This window comes from Gastrolobium bilobum, unplaced genomic scaffold (genome assembly GCF_033153095.1).
Source record: "Gastrolobium bilobum isolate Gb01-03AN ecotype WA unplaced genomic scaffold, APGP_CSIRO_Gbil_v1 utg17648, whole genome shotgun sequence".
Taxonomy (NCBI): domain Eukaryota; kingdom Viridiplantae; phylum Streptophyta; class Magnoliopsida; order Fabales; family Fabaceae; genus Gastrolobium; species Gastrolobium bilobum.
In genome coordinates, this window is record NW_026898409.1 from 496028 (window position 1) to 519649 (window position 23622).

General features: G+C 34.5%; 1 protein-coding gene across 1 annotated transcript; it reads right to left on the reverse strand.

Annotated features, from left to right (window-relative positions):
• Positions 1-1675: 1675 nt before the first annotated feature.
• On the reverse strand, positions 1676-3998 carry LOC133315903 (transcriptional corepressor LEUNIG_HOMOLOG-like). The gene is made up of 6 exons (XM_061517586.1): positions 3866-3998; positions 3560-3678; positions 3313-3468; positions 3059-3220; positions 1929-2129; positions 1676-1825 (listed from the first exon to the last, which is right to left on the reverse strand). Exons 1-6 carry the CDS (start codon positions 3996-3998, stop codon positions 1676-1678), a joined length of 921 nt encoding a protein of 306 aa, XP_061373570.1.
• Between the last annotated feature and the right edge of the window lie 19624 nt (positions 3999-23622).

Sequence of the window (23622 nt, forward strand, 5' to 3'; positions counted from 1 at the left end):
ACATATCTATGCTAGTCTCGTTCGTGCTCTTTGGTTTAACCAATGGGTTGAAAATTATTTTCTTCATTTGTTATACATACATATATGATTATAAGACCCACAAATGTTTTATTTATTAAAATAATCCAAAATTTTCTCATAGAACCTAAAGTTCATAATAAAATTTCGTTTTGCAATTGATTTTGTAAACCTTTGGGGTTTTGTTCTATGCTATGAGAGTATTCTAAGCGTATATCATATGCATATTTTCATTGACTATTCTAAGAAAATTTGTAATATGAATTTATGGGTTTTATTACATGAATATTATGAAAATTTCTCGAATTATTTTCAATTGATTTTGAAAAATAAGTTTTTAGCGATCCATTGACACAAAAATTGTTTGAAATCATTTCATATAGCGAAAGAATTTCGTTCATGAATGTATTGTTACGAAACAGAGTTCATATTTTGAAAGTTTCAATCTTTCTTTAAATCGATCTTGTTTCATTGATGTAAGACGAAATTGGTTTGAGGGTTTTTTTGTTTCCATGTTGTTTTGCTACTGTTTTTTGTTGTTCTTAATACAAAATCATATTTTTTTTGTGCCAAGAAAAATCGTGACCCATAGTTTGAAAAATCGTTTTTAAACTTTCAAAAGCTCTAAAAAAATCTGCTATTTTTGAGATGATTAGATTAGAAACTTGTTGGGTTATTATTTTTGTGATGAAAGTCGCTAAAAAATCTGTTATTTTTTAGTTTTGACGAAGCTCTCATGGCAGAACTCGATTTCAAGCAGTCTACCCTTCAAAGGAAGAAGAATACACTGCAATAAAGAAATCTCAATAAATCTTAAAGGTTAGGGTGAGATTATGAGAGTGACATTTTATTTATACTTCTCATTAAAAAGTCTCACAAAATTCACACTAACAGAAAATCCACTAAAATCATCAAATTTTTTAATACCACAAGATTTTTTTTCCTTGTTTAAAATCCTGATAGAATACTACTGGATTTGACAGACTCTAAAATAATCTTTTAAAATCTTAATTGAATACCACGTTACTTTTTTCAATATTTTAAAATCCTAATTGAATATTAATATATTTTTTATTCAAAAATAATCTATTAAAATCTCAATCCAATACACCCCACCCCAAATCAGTTTCCGTCCCAAGACTTTTTTTTCTTTATTCCGTCACTAAATCCGTTAATATCTTTAACAGATTTTATTCGGTCAACAAATTTCATTGAAAAACGTGACTTTTCTAATAATAGAGTTTTATAAAAAAATTAGGGTCTCATGCAAACATTCAAGGATTTTTTTTCAGTTAGAGTGATGAATAAAACACGTCAGATACCATGTTATGTAGGTCCACAATTATGTGACCTTGAACATTGAGGTACACCAAAACTCAAAGCTAATTTTTCTTAATCGATGCCTCACAATGTTATTTGGAAGCTTCGGTACATTGGAATCTTGTATTTGATAAGTAACTGCGCATGAGGTACCAAAAAAATCTCAAGTATTGAATATAAGAACATAAATGTGTCTAGCAAGTAAAGGTTGGCCTTAGTCTGCGGCACAACATTATAATTTTTGTTTTTTTCTCTCCTAAGACTGCAAGTAAACTTGTACCCAAAAAATGTAGTAGGGAAGGAAATTCAATCATACAAAAGTCACGAAAATTTACACCTAAGAACATGTTTTCCAAAGTTTCACACAATCACGGCTAACTGAGGCAACCATTTGAGTTTGGGGTGAAGTTGCTACTCCAGTAAATATCCCACCATCATCAAGAAAGTCCAATGAATACCCTCTCTGGGGAATCCAAAAGTCCAGGCACTGCAATGAATTCTAGAAAAAATTATCTTATCAGTTTCTATGTATTAGTTATTCAGACCGTTTATGCTCAAATACATACGTAGTGGATGCATGAAGAGTTTACCTTATGGCCAGAAATAATTAAGAGGTTAGGATATCTAGGATGAAATATGCACGACTCAAATTTTCCGTGTTTGCAAGCCAAAACATATGGTAAACCTCCTTCAGGGGCAGCAGACCAGAAGCATGCCTCATCTTCACTAACTGAGGCAATGTAGTTTCCAGATTGATCCCAGCAAATCGAAATAACTTCTTTGCTATGTCCCTATTAGTAAATGAAAATCCAGTCATGTTATATATTAATTATTTATGTTGCAAAATCTACATTTCAATCAAGTGAAACTAGGAAAGATGATAAATTAACCTCGAGTTTGTTCCGGATTGTGTACTTCTCTGTTTCAAATATATTGATAAACTTTCCTGAAGCTGCGGCCAAAAGTTTCCCTAATTGAGGCTGGAATCTAACTTGTCTTGTACCTCCCTTTAATATATATTATTATTATTATATAAGTCGATTGCTGCTGTTGTAGTGTGACATAAGGTTTTAATTTGACAAAAAATAATTTCTTTAACTATGGGACTCAAAAACTTAACACGTAATAATCATATAGTGACGACATGTGTCATGTTCGAGAGGTCCACTAGATCAAAAATGATAAAAAGGTCAAATTTATATTACTTAAAAAAATAGTTTCCAAACTATAATATTTTAGTAAAATATATATTTTAAACAAAACTATATTGGTCATTCTCCTTATGTTGAGATATATAGTCCCACATTGGTTGTATGTGCAACTAATGTGGAGTTTATAAGGCCTTGGGCACTCCCACCCTTTGAGCTAGCTTTTGGGGTGGTGTATCCCAAAGTTCTTCACATGGTATCAGAGCCTCACCGTCTCCCGCTTTAAAGTGGAATTAAAAAAAAAAAAAAGCACAAAAGGTAAACCAAAAATGGGCCTGTGCAATTTCCACCCTTCTAGCCTAAAAGGCTCTTGTGTGAGGGGGCGTGTTGAGATATATAGTCTCACTTTGATTGGATGGGCAACTAATATAGCCTTTATAAGGCCTTGGACACTCCACCCTTTGAGCTAGCTTTTAGGGAGGTGTATCCCAAGGTTCTTTACATGATGATCATTAATTTTGAAATTATTCATTAAGCAGTTTGGCAACGCTGGTGAAAAGTGTAAAACTCACCTTAAAATAGCACAACCTGTAAGCATAGAGAGATATATTCCACAGTTGAATAAAATCATTGGCATCGCAGCAGCAAAGAAGGTCACGATCTCTCGGGTGGAAGTCCAATGACAATATTGGAGAGCCAAGATTCACATTAACAGTGGCATATACCATGTGCGGCTATATATATCAAACAAGAGTTATTGGTCCAGCATGCCTACTTACGAAATACAGATACAGAAAGATAATAAGATGAAAAAGTAACAGCTTACATAGGCTGCATCCCATATTTTTACAGTTCGATCATAGGAAGATGTAGCACACGTAGTTAAACGGTGACTTGAACGAAATCGAACTTCTGTGATCACATCTGAATGTGATTCTTGTGAAGTAGTAAAATTAGAATCTTCCTTGTTCCAAATTGTAACCTGTCATTATAAAAAAAAAAACAATAAGCTCTAAATAATGGGTTACCAAAAAAAAAAAAAACTTTGTCACATTGAATTGAACTAGTACTACCTTCCTCCCATGTCCAGCACATGCCAAAAATCTTCCGTCCTCTGAAAAATGGCAGGACAAAAAATTCTCCCTTATGCTTGATTGATGATGGCAAGTAACTTCTTCGAACAGAAAATCACCTACAAAATTGAATAAAAATTTAATATCTTAATTTAGGTTTTAAACAAAAAATCAGTGTAGAAATTGTATGTGAACCCCAAGATATAATATATTGCTTGCATGAGTCCTCTATGTGATTACATTTCTGTCTAAAATAATCACTTTTTAAATCTTTTGAAAGGCTTTGGAGCCAACATAGAAATTTACCTGCATCTAATTCAACAAGGAATTTTTGCTCAATTTGTGTTATCCACGACTGTGACGGTTGCAGAAAATTGGTTGACATTAATTCTTCAAGCATACGGATATCTAATTCAGTGGCCTGCGGAGCAGGGGACATATTGGTCAATTTCTAGCTAATAAATGAAAAAATAGCTGGACTATTTACATTTATAGTATGCACTCTTTATTGGATTGAAGTTTATAAAATACAGAATTGTGACTTCTAAGATTCCAAAATCATATCCATCACTTACACTCAAAGGGCGCCATCTATCTATCCGCACCAGATTGAGACCTTTTTTGTCGTCTGCAAAGATAAACTAACCATCAATATCTTGAAAACATGCACTGATCACCCTTAAAAATCAAAATATTTTCAAAAGTTGAATATTCATGTTATTGTTTTGATCCATATGAGGAGCATAATACTAAATGCACCTTTTTATCCAGCATCCTAGAATTGTCAGAGATTAGCGACAATGTAAGACAGTATGTGTAACAGAAAAACCATATGATACGTATCTTATTCACCGGTATATTATTTATTAAGAAAGAAACAGATATAAGAAAAAAAACTCCAAATCCGCTTTATAGAATCAACTTAATAGTGGAGGTATATGAGGTTTGGGCAGATGCAATTTAAAAATAATTTATAGAATCAACTCCCATAATGCCACATGCAATTTAAAAATAATTTATCTCCTTTGGGCAGATAAATACTTTTAAATTACGTAATCTTTTTAATAATTTCTTCATGGAATTGTCCAAATTATTATATGTAACAACCCCCTTTTGGCAGACAATTAACATATAATAATTCGAAACAATATATCAATAATAATGCCCAACAACATGAAACACTTCACAATATGTGTTTCTAACAACATGAAACACTTCACAACATGTGTTTCCAAAAATTAAATTGCATTTGTCAATCCAACAAATTTTTCCACAACAAATCGTACAAGAATTTTTATTATATTTGTATGATGATTTACATCTAATGTCACACAATTCCTGTGATCCAAAGACTCTCAATATATAATTGACATAATTAAGGGTGTTGAGGCTAATCCCTAATTAAATGAAATTGTATGGATCACTTGACATTAATTTTCAAACCCAAATTATTGCCTCAAATCATAGGCAAAAATACCAAATTATTCATCTCAATATTGTATGTATAAGGAAACTTTAATTAATACATACAATCGAATCATTATAATACATGACATAAAAACTTGTCTAATTTAATTCACTCGATGTATAAATATTAACCTTCAGTCATGGGTTCAGAATCCGTTATACCCATTTACTTCCTTTTGCCACATGCAATTAATGCCAATTTTTATAGTAGTTTTACTCCCTTTTATTCAATAAAATAATTCAATGACACCACCAAATGGAGTAAATATTAATTTTTATATATTAAGCTACAATCAAAAATCTCTATGCAAAATATGATCAATTGCATTTATTCTATTGTCAATCACAAGTCACAATGCAATACACTGCAATTAATGAGACTAAAAACATGGCAACAACATTTTTGCACTGCCAAAAACCATTGACGGTGAATAAGTCATAAATGCGCCAATTAAATAAAATATTGAAGAACCATATAGCAAATAAAGTATGAAACCAATTTCACTAAATCCAAAATGTGAAATGTGAAAATTCACTAAAATCTCCCAAAAAGGACAAAGTTTATTAATTATGAGATATACCCTTGTGAACCTATTTCACAAAACTATGCAAAAATTCAAACAGTTTTCACTTATTTCACTAGAGTCAAAACCAAATGACACAAGGGTCTACTAATATGGAAGTCCAATTTATAGTATAATATCAACACAAATGTGAATCAAAATTCAATTTACACAATCCCAAATGAGAGATATTAAAACATAAACCAGTAATGTTCCACAATACTGAAATAATCCAAAAGTCAAAGGTTGCATAGTTCCCAGAAAAAAAAAAACCAAAATGATCAATTCATGTTTATTAATTAAATATTGGAACAACAATAATTCATTGATTTCACAACACCAAGTGTTTCACTAAAATTCAAATGTGAAACTGTAATTAAAAGTCTTAATTAATTTCAAGAATCTCTAAATAGTAATATGCAAATCGGAATACCATAATTCATGCTAACAATCCAAAATATTTCAGAAATGGAAATCAGTCAAAACAAACTCATAAATCCTGCCAATAACGCCATTGATTTTTCGAAAACAATAACAACTAACTTCGTGCTAGTTGAAACAGTAAACATAGACGAAATAACCAAGAAAATAATTCACGTTAGCATTGAATAAAATAATTCACCAGAATTCTAAAAACACACCATTCTGAAAGTGTATTCCACAAAATATGCGCAGTCGAATTTATAAATCCTGGGACCTACCCACATACTAATAAGTAATAAATGTTAATACTAACTCATCCGTGGGGTTCAAAAAAATATAAGTATTCATACTAAGGTGAATAAAGCCATGAAATATTGTTATTCACAATATCAAAAAAAATTTAAAATTATAAGTGAAACCAAAAGTGGAACCAATTCACACTAAAAATTGCTAATATCCCAAAATGAAGTCCAAAATATCGGAACACTAAGTCCATGCTCAGTTGCCGACACAACAGTAGTAAGTGTGTAAACAATGAAACCAACTCATAATTGTACAATGACAATAATAATATAACAGTAATGCACTCAATAAAGTGAAATCAGAAATTAATTCTCTAATAAAGCCATCCAAATTCGTGCAACAGTAAATAAATGCACAAAACTTTAATAATTGTTTCTCAAAAATTAAAACTTTCAAAAAATGAGAATTTCCACAAAAAAGAAAAGCAACACACGCCATGGTGTCAGCAAATTCATTGAAACTAAAATTTCATGTTTACAAAACAATTTTGTTGAAACAAAACAATTCACCAAACAAGAATTGTGAATCTAAATTCAAACCATGAATGGTGTTATGACACCAAATAAAATTGAAATAATTTTTTCAGTAATTTAGATTCTCAATATTCGCACACACACATATATATATATATATATATATATATATGTTTTTTTATAATTTTTTCGGCTCAATATATAGTAATTTTTTTATAATTACTATGTTTTATTCTATATTTATATATATATATATATATATATATATATATATATATATATATATATATAGCTCATAAACCAAGCATATCCAAACAATATGAAACACTTCTTCGACATGTGTTTATAAGAATTTCACTCATTGTGAACTACAATTATTAAAATTGTGCAATATGAAATACAAATTTTTTCTAATCATATATGAATATTCCATTTTCTAATATGAAGTTTGTTGTTTTGTAGAAACAAATCAAATAATAAAACAAATCAAGTAACGCAAAATCTGATTGGCATATTTCACGAGATCACCAAAAAATAACAAGACAAAATTATTGGCACAGTAATTATTTGTTTTAAACAATCAAATTAACACACCTTTTTAAAGATCTTTTAAAAGTGACGAAAAGTAATATTCCTTTTAAACATGGGATTTTTTATTTTATTTTGGTAACAACAATCTTAACTGTGAAATCGAAAAGGAACAAACCGAAAATCAAAATTTCACCCAATAGTGATTCTAATCTGACTGATCCCAAAGAATGCAAAATGCCGAGGCAATTTATTGTGAAACAAAGAACAAAATTGTAAAAATTCAGTCACGAAAATCAAGAAAAGATTAGAATGTGTAACAAGGCATACATATAACAAAATTTGTTCAAAGCAGTTCACGACAATCCAGGAGGCATATATTAACCGTGCAACAAGAACGCTTTGGTAATTCAAATATGTATATAACCAATCGCTAAAATCGAGACAACATGTGATTAAATTGATATCAAAATATGTATATAACCAATCGGTAAAATCGAGATAGCATGTATGTAAATTGATATCAAAATATGTATATAACCAATTCACGTTAATCAAGATGACATATTTGGCAATTCAAATATATATATGCACTGCAACAACGCCAATCGCTAAAATCGAGATAGCATGTAAAAATTGATTGCAACTGTATGTAATATTCGAAGTATGCAATACGGATTGAGACGGAACAGAGACAATTTATTCAATAACCGATAAAAAATAAATAAATATAAATCACGATAAATTGTGGGCTTATAATCATACATGCCTTGCTCTGATATCAAATCTAAGAATTTTTCACATAATAATAAATACGAAGATCGATACATGTATGATACATAAAATACCACATATCAATTTTTATTCAGAGAGGAATTTGTGTACCTTGAGCCATCTTATCTATTGAGCGAAGAACCTTGATCTCACGGCTAGAGTCTTCCTCTCTATAACCTATTCCAAAAGTGACAGCCTCAGGCGATGGGAGCATTACTGCTCATGAGACTTAATCCCAATATATATAGGCTAGAGAGGGAACCTAGCCAAATACCCTGAAAAGAGTTTGTATCCACTGGGTCCACCCATCACGAAAAATCAATGTCACACTAAAGCCTACACTACTACCCAACTAGGCCCAATACCAACATATGCCAAAAGTCCAATTCAACATAATAACAACAGACTTATCAAAATAATACAATTAGAATATCCATTAATCTAATCTTATATTATAAAGGAATTTCATTCTGTGGAAACCTTGCTGACGTGTCGCACTGTGGTTCAATTTCACCATTGTGTTCACACGACAAATTTTAAAAAAGTTTCCTTTAATGGTAAATCGGTGAATATAATAAATACAAAAAAGAATTATATTTTCAATGGACAGGATTTGTTACTTTAAATCAATGGTCAAGATTTCTTATTCATTGATTTATAACTACTAAATCACTCTTTGTCGTTATCTTTGTTTTTTAAATCTTTATTCAGTTTAATTCAAAAACTTCACATTTTTTAAAGAATACAATTCTATTTACTCGAGAAAAAATTAATTAGTAAAAAAAAAAATTTATACATATCCCGACCTTTATTCCTTATTTTCAGATTTTTAAATTTGAATCTTTTATTAACCTCTTAATTCAGTGGAATCAGGTATGAGTGTTTTGTTATTAGAAAAAACTTCTGTTTTATTCCATGAAAATCTCATTTATAACTACTAAATCACTCTTTTGTCGTCATCTTTGTTTTTTAAATAATTGATGTTTATCATGTAATCTAATCGTTTTTTTTAACCTTTATTCAGTTTAATTCAAATCTTTACGTTTTTTGAAAAAAAAAGGGATATCCATTGTTATTAAAACAAATGACTGTTTTATTCCATGAAAATCTCATTTATAACTACTGAATCACTCTTTTGTCGTTATCTTTGTTTTTTAAATCTTTATTCAGTTTAATTCAAAAACTTCACATTTTTTAAAGAATACAATTCTATTTACTCGAAAAAGATTAATTAGTAAAAAAAAATTATACATATCCCGACCTTTGTTCCTTATTTTCAGATTTTTAAATTTGAATCTTTTATTAACCTCTTGATTCAGTGGAATCAGGTATGAGTGTTTTGTTATTAGAAAAAACTTCTGTTTTATTCCATGAAAATCTCATTTATAACTACTAAATCACTCTTTTGTCGTCATCTTTGTTTTTTAAATAATTGATGTTGATCATGTAATCTAATCGTTTTTTTTAACCTTTATTCAGTTTAATTCAAATCTTTACGTTTTTTGAAAAAAAAAGGGATATTCATTGTTATTAAAACAAATGACTGTTTTATTCCATGAAAATCTCATTTATAACTACTGAATCACTCTTTTGTCGTTATCTTTGTTTTTTAAATCTTTATTCAATTTAATTCAAAAACTTCACATTTTTTAAAGAATACAATTCTATTTACTCGAAAAAAATTAATTAGTAAAAAAAAAAATTATACATATCCCGACCTTTGTTCCTTATTTTCAGATTTTTAAATTTGAATCTTTTATTTATTAACCTCTTGATTCAGTGGAATCAGGTATGAATGTTTTGTTATTAGAAAAAACTTCTGTTTTATTCCATGAAAATCTCATTTATAACTACTAAATCACTCTTTTGTCGTCATCTTTGTTTTTTAAATAATTGATGTTGATCATGTAATCTAATCGTTTTTTTTAACCTTTATTCAGTTTAATTCAAATATTTACGTTTTTTGAAAAAAAAAAAGGGATCTTCATTGTTATTAAAACAAATGACTGTTTTATTCCATGAAAATCTCATTTATAACTACTGAATCACTCTTTTGTCGTTATCTTTGTTTTTTAAATCTTTATTCAGTTTAATTCAAAAACTTCACATTTTTTAAAGAAGACAATTCAAAAACTATAAATCACTCTCATTTATACAATTCCTGATACGCATTATTCTTCAACGTCGGTGATTGCTTCTCTGTTTTTTCTTCTTACACAAAATATGAGTTCAAAATATGATTTTCTGAAGGATGTTAATCCTGCCAAGGAGGACTAGAGGATTAAGGTGAAGGTGGTTCGGACTTGGAAAGTTCCTAACTTTCAGTGTAAAAATTTGGAGGACAATCTTGAAATGATTTTATTGGATGAACAGGTTGTGTTCTGTGTTTTTAAAATCTTCCATCTTTGTTTTGATCATTTTAGTTAACGTTGTTGACATAAGTTGGCTCCATTCTTTTGTAGGGTGGTAGGATCCACGCCACTGTCAAAGCAGAGACCTAATAGTGGCGATTGAGGTTTCCGAACAGCTTTTGCAGAGAGCTGTGAAACACTGCTAGCTCACAATACTTGGTGGCATGGAGCCGAACTTTTGATTATATTCATTAATGGAAATGAAAAGTCTCATATTATTGCCTTACCTTCAAAGAACTACATCACAGTATTTATACATGGAAGCTAAAAGTGTAAAAGACCAGAAATAACAATATTCAATACAACTTAACAGAATGCAGCTGACATGGCAGAAATAACAATATTCTTAACTAACTGCATGTTTCTAACTAACTGCAGCTGACGTGGCAGTTCTCTCTTCATCCTCCAATACCCCCCCACAAGCTGGGCGATGGAGATCATACATCCCCAGCTTGGACATAGCATGATGAAAAGGGGTAGAAGAGAGTGGCTTTGTAAAAGAATCAGCAAGCTGAGCAGCGGAACTGATAGGAAGGAGATGAATTAAGCCAGATTGAATCTTGCTACGAGTAACATGGCAATCAATTTCAATGTGTTTAGATCGTTGATGGAAAGTAGGATTATGAGCTAGATAAACAGCTGATTGACTATCACAGTAGACGGAAGCAGGGCGCGACCAAGGTAAATGGAGATCCTGAAATAGAAATTGTAGCCATTGGAGCTCGCAAGAGAGAGATGCAAGAGCTCTGTATTCAGCTTCGGAAGAAGATCTGCTCACTGTGGTCTGTTTCTTGGAGTGCCAGCAAACAAGAGCAGACCCCAAGAAAATGCAGAATCCTGAAGTTGATTTCCGAGTATCAGGGCAATTGGCCCAATTTGAATCAGCAAAAGCCTGAACTTTAAGGTCATTAGTTGCTGGAAAATATAAACCATATCCAGGGGAACCTTTCAGATAACGCAAAATACGTTTGGCAGCAGCCAAATGAAGATCAGTTGGTTGAGAGACATACTGGCTTAACTGATGCACAGCAAAGCATATGTCCGGTCTTGTATTGGTCAAGTATAAAAGTCTTCCAATCAATCTGCGATAAGGAGAAGGATCAGACAAAATAACCCCTGTGTCGCGTGAAAGTTTGATGGTAGCATCCATAGGAGTAGAGACTGGTTTCCCAGCAGTAAGACCAGAATCCGAGAGAAGCTCAAGGGTATATTTCCTTTGATTAAGGATGATGCTACGAGAGGAATGAGAGACCTCAAATCCGAGAAAGTATCGAAGCTGACCAAGGTCTTTAATTTTGAATTTACCATCAAGGAGCTGTTTAACTCTAACAATTTCATTCATATCATTGCCACAAAGAACAATGTCATCCACGTATATTAATAAAACAGTGAATGAATCTTGTTGCTGCAAAACAAAAACCGAATGATCAGCTTGAGTTTGCTGATATCCAAGTGAAAAGAGAAAACCAGACAACTTTGCATGCCATTGCCTGCTAGCCTGGCGCAATCCATATAGAGATTTTTGCAACCTGCATACTTGACCAGGTTTATCAGGAAGAAGACCAGGTGGAGGTACCATGTATACTTCTTCATGAAGGTCACCATGTAGAAACGCGTTGTTGACATCTAATTGATGTAAGAACCACCCTTTTGAAGCTGCAACAGCAAGAAGAATCCGTATAGAATCCAGTTTAGCTACAGGACTGAATGTATCAAAGAAGTCCACACCTTCTACTTGAGTAAAGCCCTTTGCTACGAGTCGTGCTTTGTATCGTTCAATAGAGCCGTCTGACTTGTATTTAATCTTATAAACCCACTTGCAGCCAATAGGTTGTTTTCCCGGAGGAAGAACAACTAATTTCCAAGTATTATTTTGATCCAAAGCATGAATTTCAGACTGCATGGCTTTACACCAATCCTCAGATTTGACAGCTTGATTATATGTGGTTGGTTCAATGTATGATGAAACAGTTTGACAAAAATGTGTATATGATGGTGAGCAATGTGTATATGACAGGTAATTGGACATGGAGTATTTAGGAAGATCAGTGGAAGACATACCTGGGCAAGTACTGATATGCTGAGAGCTGGATGGGTTGTAATAATATTGATCAAGATACTTTGGAGGTGCTTTGGTCCTTGTAGATCGACGAGGTGGTGGCACTGATGTGTCATGAGGTAAAGGTATTGGAGATATAGATGGAATAGGTTCAGGTTGTGAGGAAAGGATAGGTTCAGATATGTGGTTCTGAGTTGGGTTTGGTTCAGATGGTATGTGATTTTGAGCTATATTTGGATTGGATGGCATTTGGTGGATGGTTTGTATATGTGGAAGGTAATCATCAAACTCAGGTGTTTGTATATTGGATGATATATCAGAGATAGTGCTTGTAAAATTGGTTTCGAGAAAAGGAAAATCAGTCTCATAAAATAGCACATTCCTTGACACAAATATCTCACGAGAAATAACATCATATAACAGACTACCTTTCATTCCAGCTCTATGTCCAAGATATACTGTCTTTCTGGCTCGAGGTGAGAACTTCAGTCGATGGTTTTGTAAGGTGGATGCATAAGCCAAACAACCAAACACTTTGAGATGGATTAGAGTAGGAGGTGTGTTATACAATATTTCATAGGGTGTTTTATGGTTGAGAAGAGGTGTACATGTTCGGTTTACCAAGTGGACAGAGTGAGTAATTGCAAAATTCCACAATTGAATTGGGACCTTGGACTGAAATAATAGAGCACGTGCTACATTAAGTATATGTTGATGTTTTCTTTCCACTCTTCCATTCTGTTGAGGGCATTCTACACAACTACGTTGATGTATTATTCCCTTTTGTAAATAAAACTCAGACATTAGAAACTCACTACCATTGTCACTTCGAACTGTGCCTATGTGAGTCTGAAACTGATTTTCAACATAGGCAATAAAATGTTGTAAATGTGTTCTAGTCTCACTCTTAGACTTCATTAGGATAATCCAAGTGTATCTTGACATATCATCAACAATTGTAAGGAAATATCTATGAGCCTCAATGGATGCAATTGAATATGGACCCCAAATATCAACATGGATCAAATGGAAAATTCTTGAGGATTGAGTTTTACTGTCACAAAATGGCAACTGCCTTTGTTTGGCAAAATGACAGGCATCACATAGGTTGGTACTTACAAGTGGGATAAAGGGAAATTTTAATGACATCTCTCTCATTACAGAATCTGGTATATGTCCTAGTCTTTGGTGCCATAAAACAGAAGCACCCTTATTCAAAGTATAACTACTCATAGCACTATAACCATTTGTTGAATCTGTCTTGCAAGCAGTTGAAGCAGCCTTGCCACTGATCACATACAACCCATCCCTTTGCTCAGTTATACCAATCCTCACCTGGGAGTGTGCTTCCTGAATGTGACACATAGAACCACAAAATTGTAAGGTACAAGGAATAGTGTTTAGGAGTTTTGTGACTGATATTAAGTTCACTCGGAAACAAGGCACATAAAGGACATCATATAAAATGAGTTTAGCAGATAAGGAAATGTTTCCACAATGTGTTGCCATAGCACAATCACCATTAGGCAAATTAATTCGAATAGGCTTAATTTTCTGTAACTGTAACAAATGAGACTGTATATATGTGACATGATCAGTAGCACCGGTATCCAGTATCCACTTCTCATTCGAAATACCTGGTTGCTGCATAAGGTTGGTATTCATGTTTGACACTTGTGTGAAATTCGTGGCATGTGGCATTGAACTTGGAATGACTGTGTTTCTTTCCAAAAGACTCAGAAGTTGTTGATACTGATCATTAGAAAATGAAATACCAGATTGCTCACTTCGTGTGTCCTGAGCTATATTATTTGTGCTGGAATTAACATCATTCCTGGTTTTGAATCCTGGTGGAAATCCATGGACATGAAAACATGTGTCCACTGCATGATTCGATCTCCCACAATGTGTACACAGTCTGGTGGTGATGCCTCTGCCACCATACATATTAGATGATGAATTTCGTCCACTGTAATTGCCATTTGGACCTCTACCTCTTCCTCTAAAACCAGGAAATGAACCACGACCATTAAAAACTCTTTTATTTATGTTACGGTCATCAATAACAGCAAAGGCTTGAGCATTAACAGGATTTGCTGATCGAAATTCTCCTTGAAACTGACGCTCTTGTTGAACTATCATTGCAAAAGCTCGAGTAACATCAGGTAATGGATCAATCAACATGATTTGAGATCTTACCTGTGAGTACTGGTCGTTCAAACCTTTTAGAAACCGAATCATGTGGTCACGTTCTCTATATTCTCTCATCTTCGCATATCCTCCACAAGAGCAACGTGTGTTGCATTTACATACTGGTATTGGTTTAAGGTTATCAAGTTCATCACACAGAGTTTTCAATTCTGTAAAAAACTCAGTAACATTCTTGTCTCCTTGTTGTATTCTATAAATCTCTTCTTGAAGATCAGAGATGCGAAATACATCTGATCTTGAGAACCTTCTCCGCAAATCCAACCATACATCTTGAGCATCTTCTATCCAAATGATCGATTGCACGATAGATTGTGATGTTGACTTATGGATCCAAGCTACTACCATGTTGTTGCATCTTTGCCAAGCAAAATAATTCGGATCTGTTTCTAGCGGTGGAATGATGGATCTGTTGATGAATCCGATCTTGTTTTTGGAGATAAGAGCTACTGTCATTGCTCTGGCCCATGTGTGATAGTTACTGGCATTCAACAACGGCGAAACCAACACTACTGATGGTGATTCATTCGGATGTAAGAAAAACGGATTAGAAGGATTAGTAAGAAAATCAGGTAGTTGATTTTGATGAGATCCAGAAGAGTGTGATCTGGAAAGTTGATGAACTTCAGGGATTTCCTCCTCTGTATGTGCCGTATCAGGATTCTGATCATCCATGGTAAAAAAAAATAAAACTCTCGTGTTTCTCTCTTGCTATACCAGAGCTCCAATTTAGAGCTCTGATACCATAATGGAAATGAAAAGTCTCATATTATTGCCTTACCTTCAAAGAACTACATCACAGTATTTATACATGGAAGCTAAAAGTGTAAAAGACCAGAAATAACAATATTCAATACAACTTAACAGAATGCAGCTGACATGGCAGAAATGACAATATTCTTAACTAACTACATGTTTCTAACTAACTGCAGCTGACGTGGCAGTTCTCTCTTCATCCTCCAATATTCATTTTTATTTTTAATATTTTTTTGTCTTACCAGGGTTCTGAAGTTGATCTTCACTCCGAGTAATAAGTTTCCCTTTCCAAAAGTGGTTTAGAACCCATACAGGAGAGAGGTAGAAGAAGGTTGTCATCATATCAGTATAATTCGTATCAGATATATATGCTGAAGAATTTGGTGAACATTTGTATTGCAGATACTGCCTGATTTTGCTTTGAGACCATTCCTTTCTTGATATTGTCTAGCTGCTATTATTTTGATACGAGTATTAACCTTTGATTAAATCCTCAGTTTCTATTTTTATGTAGGAGGTAGCATGTGAAGTTTATTATATCAACTTCCTAAATTTTACACGTCTGATTCATTCCACCCTGAACTTTTATACTAAATTGGCATATTAAATCATTAAAGCCAGACTATGTATTTGGAGGATTCTGATTTATATAAAAGTGCATTATTTGCTATTTTAATTTAGAATATTTAGTAATTATTACATAACCATATTAAAAAGAAAGTACTTAGTTAAAAATAAGATTTTACGTAAAAACGGCAGGGGAATACAAAATCTTAAAACGTAAAATCATAATATAAAAATAATGGTAAAAAATAATAAAAACATAAAATTGCAATGATAAATTAAGATTTTAACTACCATGATCAATGTTATCAAACTCGAGTTTCTACATAGAAACCGAAAAGGGTGGTAGAAACGTAAAACATAGAAACGACACGAAATGTAAAATTTCTACTATTTAAGGTCAAGATACAAAATTAAATATATATGCATGTAAAAAAAATATCACATAATGAACATGTGTGTTAAGCCACTTATCTATCTAAAAAGAAAAAAAGAATTTGATAACCAAATATCAAAATTATAAACAGTGATAACTAACAAGTAATGGATAACCAATCTGCTCTAACTGCTTCATACACTCTGCAGATTTTGGATCATCACTCATCAAGATATAATTCCATTTCTTTCAATGCACACAATAATCCAAAAATACAAAACGATTCTCATAGTTGTAGCATAACTTTAATAGAATTGCAGTATTATAAGATGTAATTATAAAAGACATATATCCAAACAAAAAGATATAGATATTGTGCATATGATTTGGGAAAAATGAAAAATTGGGTTTTTTTTTAATTTCTTTTTTTGTAAATCTTTTTTTTTTTAAATTTTTTTTGTTTTCAGTAAAAACGGTCAAAATGGTAAAAACGTAAGTTTTTATCGTTTTTACACGGTGTTTTTATCAGTTTTTACTTAGGACAGTTTTTATAATACCCCTAACCCGTTTAATTAGAAAATGGCATGTGATTAAATATTTAATCATGCATAAATGGGTTAAATTAAGTAAAAGACCTAATTAAATAAATTAGGGTTACTTTTGAGGTAAAAAGTACCGTCAGTGATATTTTTGTGATAAAAATGTGTGTAGAAAAAGTTACCCATAATGCAAAAGTAAAGTTAAAAATATGACTGGAAAAATATTATAGTTCATTGGGTAAAGTTTGGTATTGAATAGAGGTGCATAAATAGATAAGTTGTTACCTAGTCAAAGTAACTTAACTTATTTCATATTAAAAACCGTGAATCCTTCGTATCTTTCTCTTTGTTCCTACGCTCTTTCTTCCTCTTTTCTCTCACTGTTGCTCGACTTCCATGGAGAAAGGAACCTAGGGTTTAGTTTGTTTTCTTTGATTTCTCCTTCAATCTTCAACCAAATCACAAAGTCCACTACATGAAATCAATAGTAAACCATCCAATGAATCCATTCCACCACTTAGTTTGAGCTGATTTTGCTTGTGGAGAAAGTTATTCATCACCCCCAATTCGTGACACTATTCATCCTTGTGAAAAAATGGAGTTTTTGAGTGAGCAAAACTTGGGGTTTGTTCTTTGGAGCTTGGAATAGCAACTATAGGTGAGAAACCTCTAATCTTATGGTTTTATTTTGTGATTTATGTCTTGAAATTTATGAGCACGTTTTGAGTGAGAAATAAATTAGTTTAAAATTTGAATTGATGATGGATTGTTGATGTGTTGGATATAGGAATGTGGAATAAGCATGTGAACATGTATAAAATTAAAAAAAAAATCCCATGGTGAGATGCCCTAGATTTCGGCCTTGATAGGGTAATTAGGGGTGATGTGCAAAAATTTATTGTATGTATGGGGAAGGTTTAATATGTTGAAATAAGTGGAAATTTGGTGCATTAGTGAGAATGCCAAAGTGGAAAAAAAATCCTATGTAGTATGCTCCTATGTTTCGACCTTGATGTATGTTGGAGGAGTCTAATGTGTAAAATTTAATTAGACATTGTGGACATGTATATATATATATATATATCTATATATATATACACACACACACATGTATGTGTAAGTTGAAAAATTAAGTGAAGAAAATAAATGGAAAAAAGAAAAAAACCCTTTGAGATTCCCTTATATATTTCGACCGTTAGGGAGATTTTAGGGATAAATTAAGTTATATTTTATTTTGATAAAATGTAGAGTTCTCCAATGTATAAAAATTAATGTGTTGGAGAAGGAAAATGACTTGAAAAAAATTGTTGAAAGAGCCTTGGTTCCTTTAGGAGTACCCACGACCTTTTGAAGAAAAATGGCATGAATTATGTTGAAAATTCTCAAGTGAATACTTGATTAAATTAGAGAACGCTAACGATTATAAAATGGTTTAGACTTGTGTATTGGAATAGGATTGGAAAAAATATAAAGAAATAAATATAAGCGATAAAATGTATGTCTTATGTAAGAATCATGGCATAGTATCATTTTATTGATTTTTGTTGTGGATTCTTTCTCTAGGTGTTCCTAGGGACTGAAAAGGGTGTGAACTTCCGTTGGAGCTATATAAGTAACTTGTGCGACAAGTAAGAGAAATTGAAAAGCTTCAAGAGGTAAGCTCTATGTTTAATGAGTCTTTTCCTGCTTGAGTGCTCCACCATGGTTAGTGAACTATGGTTGGACTGTATGACTGTTGTTTTGATGCTTTGTATAGATGCATTCATATAGAGTTATTTGATAACATGATATGACTTGTTCTGATATGATTTCTGTTTTGATGTATGGTACACTGATGTCTTCTTGGGGTTTCCCTGAGATTGACGATGTACACCTCTGACGTATTCTGGTTCCGCTTGGGGTCTTCCCTTGGGAACACGTGCGTTTATTTCCGCTTGGGGTCCTTCCTTGGGAATGACGGCTCACGCCTCTGATATGATATGGATATATGCTTTGTTCTATTGGGAACATGAGCGTTAATTTTCGCTTGGGGTCCTCCCTTGGGAATGATGGCGCACGCCTCTGATATGATATGGATATATGCTTTGTTCTATTGGGAACACGTGCGTTGATTTCTGCTTGGGGTCCTCCCTTGGGGTCTTCCGGGTCATGAAAAACTTGACAAACCTCTCGTGTGCAAGTATGTCATCCTCAAACAAATATGCGAACATCAAGTCCGGAGCCTGACTAACAGCAGCTTGGGGCTGAGAGGACGACGACCCATCGTGACGACTCTGGGTTCTTCTCTCGGTATCCCTCACTGGCAGCTTTGAAACGCATGTAGAAGTCATTGCGTCACACTATTAAACTAAAAAAAAGCCAAAATAATAAATCAGAAACATACAGGATATGGTTAGGTTAGGGTTAGGGTTAGGGTAGCAGTTAGTAATTTCATAAATTAATCGATCAAAATCAAATCACATAACCATGTAAACTACAAAAACGCAATAATTTCAAATTACCCTAAACCCAAACATATTAAAATCAGAACAAGAAATATCCAGAAAGAAAAAAAAAATTAACCTTGGATGGATTTCAATCGGTAGAAGGCAGAGATTCACACATGCACGAACTGCAGATCAAAACCACGAAGAATTTGAGCAAGATTTCATCCTCAATCGCGCAACCAACACACCTCCAGCAGCTCTACTCGGGTACCCCTTTGTGGGTTTTCCAAATGGGGGCTGCTGGGGTATTTAAAAACCCTATCGTCGATGTTTACCCGGGTACACCCCTCCCTACCTGAGTAGGCAAAAAAATTCAAAAAATGCCAGGAGAGGGAAGGGTGTACCTGGGTAGGCTTGGTGATCAACGGTCAAATATGGACAGATTGGTGTTATGTTTTCATTGGGGGGGTTAAATTTTCGAATTCGTTTCAAATGAAGGTCAAATTGGTAATTAATTATTAATTAAGGGTCATAAGGGTCAAAAAGCCTTAAGATGAACTACAAACCATAGTTCACAACTGGAAAAAATTATGAATGTTATCCCAAAGAAGAAGCACAAAATGAAGGCTACTTGAAGAATCAGGAATACATCATAATAAGAAAAAATAAAATAAAATAAATTGTTAGTATTATTTATGTTATTCCATCTTAAACCCACATCAAACTAGCCGGGTGTTAGGTAAATTTTAGATAGAGTTATTAGTATGGATATTAGGTAGTTTAAATGTTAATATTAGCTGTATTTTATTGTTAGTATAGGATAAATATGCCTTTATGCAATATACAAAATAATAGTTTAATTAAAGAATAAGTTTTGAAAAAATGAATTTTGTTAGTCTTTTGCATAAAAAATATAAACAATAATAATGCTTTTCTTTTATGTTTGTACAGGTAGAAAAGGGAAAGAATCCTGACTTCGATGGCAACTTACGTTGGCTGTGGGACCCGCTGAGGAAAAAGAAAAGATGATGGAAGACTAGTGTAAGGTTAATTTCAGATCTAAGAAGGAAGAAGAGCAAATTAGGGAGAGAAAGAGCTCAGGGACGAAGAGAGAGAGAATAGAGAGAGATGAATTAATTCTTCTTCTCCCCAACTAACTTCCATGTTACCCTATAAGGCCAATTCTCATTGGGCCACCTATTACAGAATCAAATACATGAATTAAAAGAGTCTTTCAATTACAGAACAATTATAGAACAGTACTGAAGTTATTTCTAAAAACCCAATAGCACTTTAATTTGTTTCATAGTCCTTGAGATAGCTGGGCTGTCGACCAAGCCTTTTGGGTTTCTCTTCAAGGCTTTGAGGTGGGCCTAATACTACACCTGAGCCCGTTACATCCCCTTGGTGTTCAAAATGATCCTTGTCCACAAGGATGGTAGGTGGAAGCGGACCAATAGGAGCCAAAAGGGAAATTGGCGGTCCAATAGCTGTTGAGGGATTGATGTGATGGCCACTTGAATTGGGAATAGGGAGTGGGTAGCTGGTACTCCTTTGGGACACGCCAAAGTGTGACTTGGGCAGAGTGTCATTAAGTGGAGCGTTAAGTTGAGTGGATGGCATTAAGTCCTTGGTATCCCCAGTTGGAAATATCATAGAGTCTCCAAGCTTGAAGTCTGTCGCTGTGTTGTCCGAATCCCTTGTCCCTGTGTGTGTGAGTCCATTGGTTGATGGAGCTCGAGAAAATCGCGAGGTCTCCTGAAGGATGAACTCCTCATCCTCCCATGTGCAGTCGTCGGGTGGAAGCCCGTTCCATTGAACGAGAACCTGGGTTACCCGGTTGCCTTTACGCCAGATGTCGCGGTTGCCCACCACAGCGGCAGGTGTATGTGCTAACGGCAGATCGAGATGGAAGTCGGGTAGGGCGTGGATCTGAAACTGGCGGTCGGATTTGAAGGGTCTCAGAAGTGAGACATGAAAAACTGGATGGATGCGAGCCAAAGGTGGGAGCTTTAAACGATAAGCCACTGGACCTATGCGTTCCAAGACCTCAAATGGTCCATAAAAGCGTAAAGCCAGCTTCTGGGAGGACCTACGCTTCACGATCAACTGTCTATATGGCTGAAGACGGAGCAAAACATGCTCACCCACGGTAAAGATTCGATCTTTCCTCTTTTTGTCAGCCTGATTTTTCATTTGAGTCTGAGCTCTGACTAGATTTTCCTTTACTGTTGCGAGGATGGCTGCTCGCGAGGACAATACGTCATCAACAGCGGCGTTAGAAGAAGAGCCCAAAGTGTAAGATAAGAGGTTCGGTGGTGGACGGCCGAAGGTGATCTGATATGGAGACATGCCTGTGGAACTATGGAAGGAAGTATTATGATGGTACTCAGCCCAGGTCAGATAGCGAGACCATGAGGAAGGATTATCAAATGTAAATGCCCTCAAAAATTGTTCTACGCATCTGTTTACACGTTCTGTTTGACCGTCCGACTGTGGATGATATGCTGAACTGAAACGGAGTGTTGTTCCTTGCAGGGTGAAAAGGGTGGTCCAGAACTTGCTCAAAAAGATGGGATCACGATCCGAAATAATGGACTGGGGAAGACCATGAATTTTGCCAACTGTGTCCCAGAATACTTGGGCGATTTTCGATGCTGTGTAATGAGGAGGTAAAGCTGCAAAGTGTGCTCCTTTGGACAGTCGGTCAACAATAACGAGGATGGACGTAAAACCGTGGGAAGATGGTAAGTGAGTGATAAAGTCCATACTTAAGTCGGTCCATGTCTCTTCGGGTGGCTTAATGGGCTGTAGGAGACCATAGGGAGAGTGGTTGGGGGGTTTTATTTTCTGACATGTTTCACAGTGAGCAACATACTCACGAATTGATTTTCTCATGCCCTTCCAGGTGAAATTCTGGCTGATCCGCTGGAGGGTACCTATGAACCCCGAATGACCCCCTTGGACAGAAGCGTGAAGATCATGAAGCAAGTGAGGGATGATGGAAGAAGCCGCTGGAAGGACAATCCTGTTGCGGAAGAAGAGCAACCCATCTTTAAATTTCCATTGCTGCCATTTTGTTGGATCACTTTGTACCCCCTGTAATATAGTAGCACAGTAGGGATCGTGCTGTAATTCCTGTAGCAATAGGGATCTGTAATCACTAATTGGGCCACTAAAAGCCGCCAGTTGGGGTGTGGTAGTGTGTAGGACCCCATCTGGAAGTCTGGATAATGCATCGGCTACAATGTTGGTGTTACCAGCTTTGTAGACACTGGAGTAATCAGAGCCCAGTAGCTTGGACAGGAACGCCTGTTGCTTCGGAGTTTGTATAACCTGATTCATGAGGTTATGCAAACTCTTATGATCAGTGCGAATGGTGAATGGTACTCCCAACAGGTACTGTCGCCATTTGGCTACAGCAGATGTGATGGCAAACATCTCACGAATATAGGTGGATTTGGTCCGCATAGTTAGTGCCAATTTTCTACTATAAAAAGCAATGGGATGGTTATTTTGCAACAAAACCGCTCCCACACCGATGCCAGATGCGTCGGTCTCCACAATAAAAGGCTCCTTAAAATTTGGTAAAGCCAAAATGGGAGAGGTCAATAATGCAGTCTTGAGTTTGCAAAAGGCCTCATTAGCGGACGGTGACCACCGAAAGCCTTCTTTAGTGAGTAAATCCGTTAGCGGAGCTGCAATAGAGGCATAATGGCGAATAAATCTGCGATAGTACCCTGAGAGGCCTAAGAATGCCCGTACATGTGTGGCAGATTGGGGAACCGGCCAGTCCCTGATAGCATTTGTTTTGTCAGGGTCAGGAGCAACACCTGCACCCGAAATAATGTGCCCCAAAAACTGGATCGAAGATTGGGCAAATAGACACTTAGATAGCTTTGCAAACAAGGAATGTTCCCGTAATAATAATAAAACCTGTGTGAGATGGCTAATATGGTCCTGAAGACAAGAACTATACACTAATATGTCATCAAAAAATATCACTACAAATCGGCGTAAAAATTCAGAAAAGACCTGGTTCATAGTAGCCTGAAAGGTCGAAGGGGCATTCGACAGTCCAAACGGCATGACTAAAAATTCGTAGTGACCATGATGTGTGCGAAACGCTGTTTTGTGTATATCCCCTGGGTGCATCTTAATTTGATGATATCCAGAACGTAAATCCAGCTTGG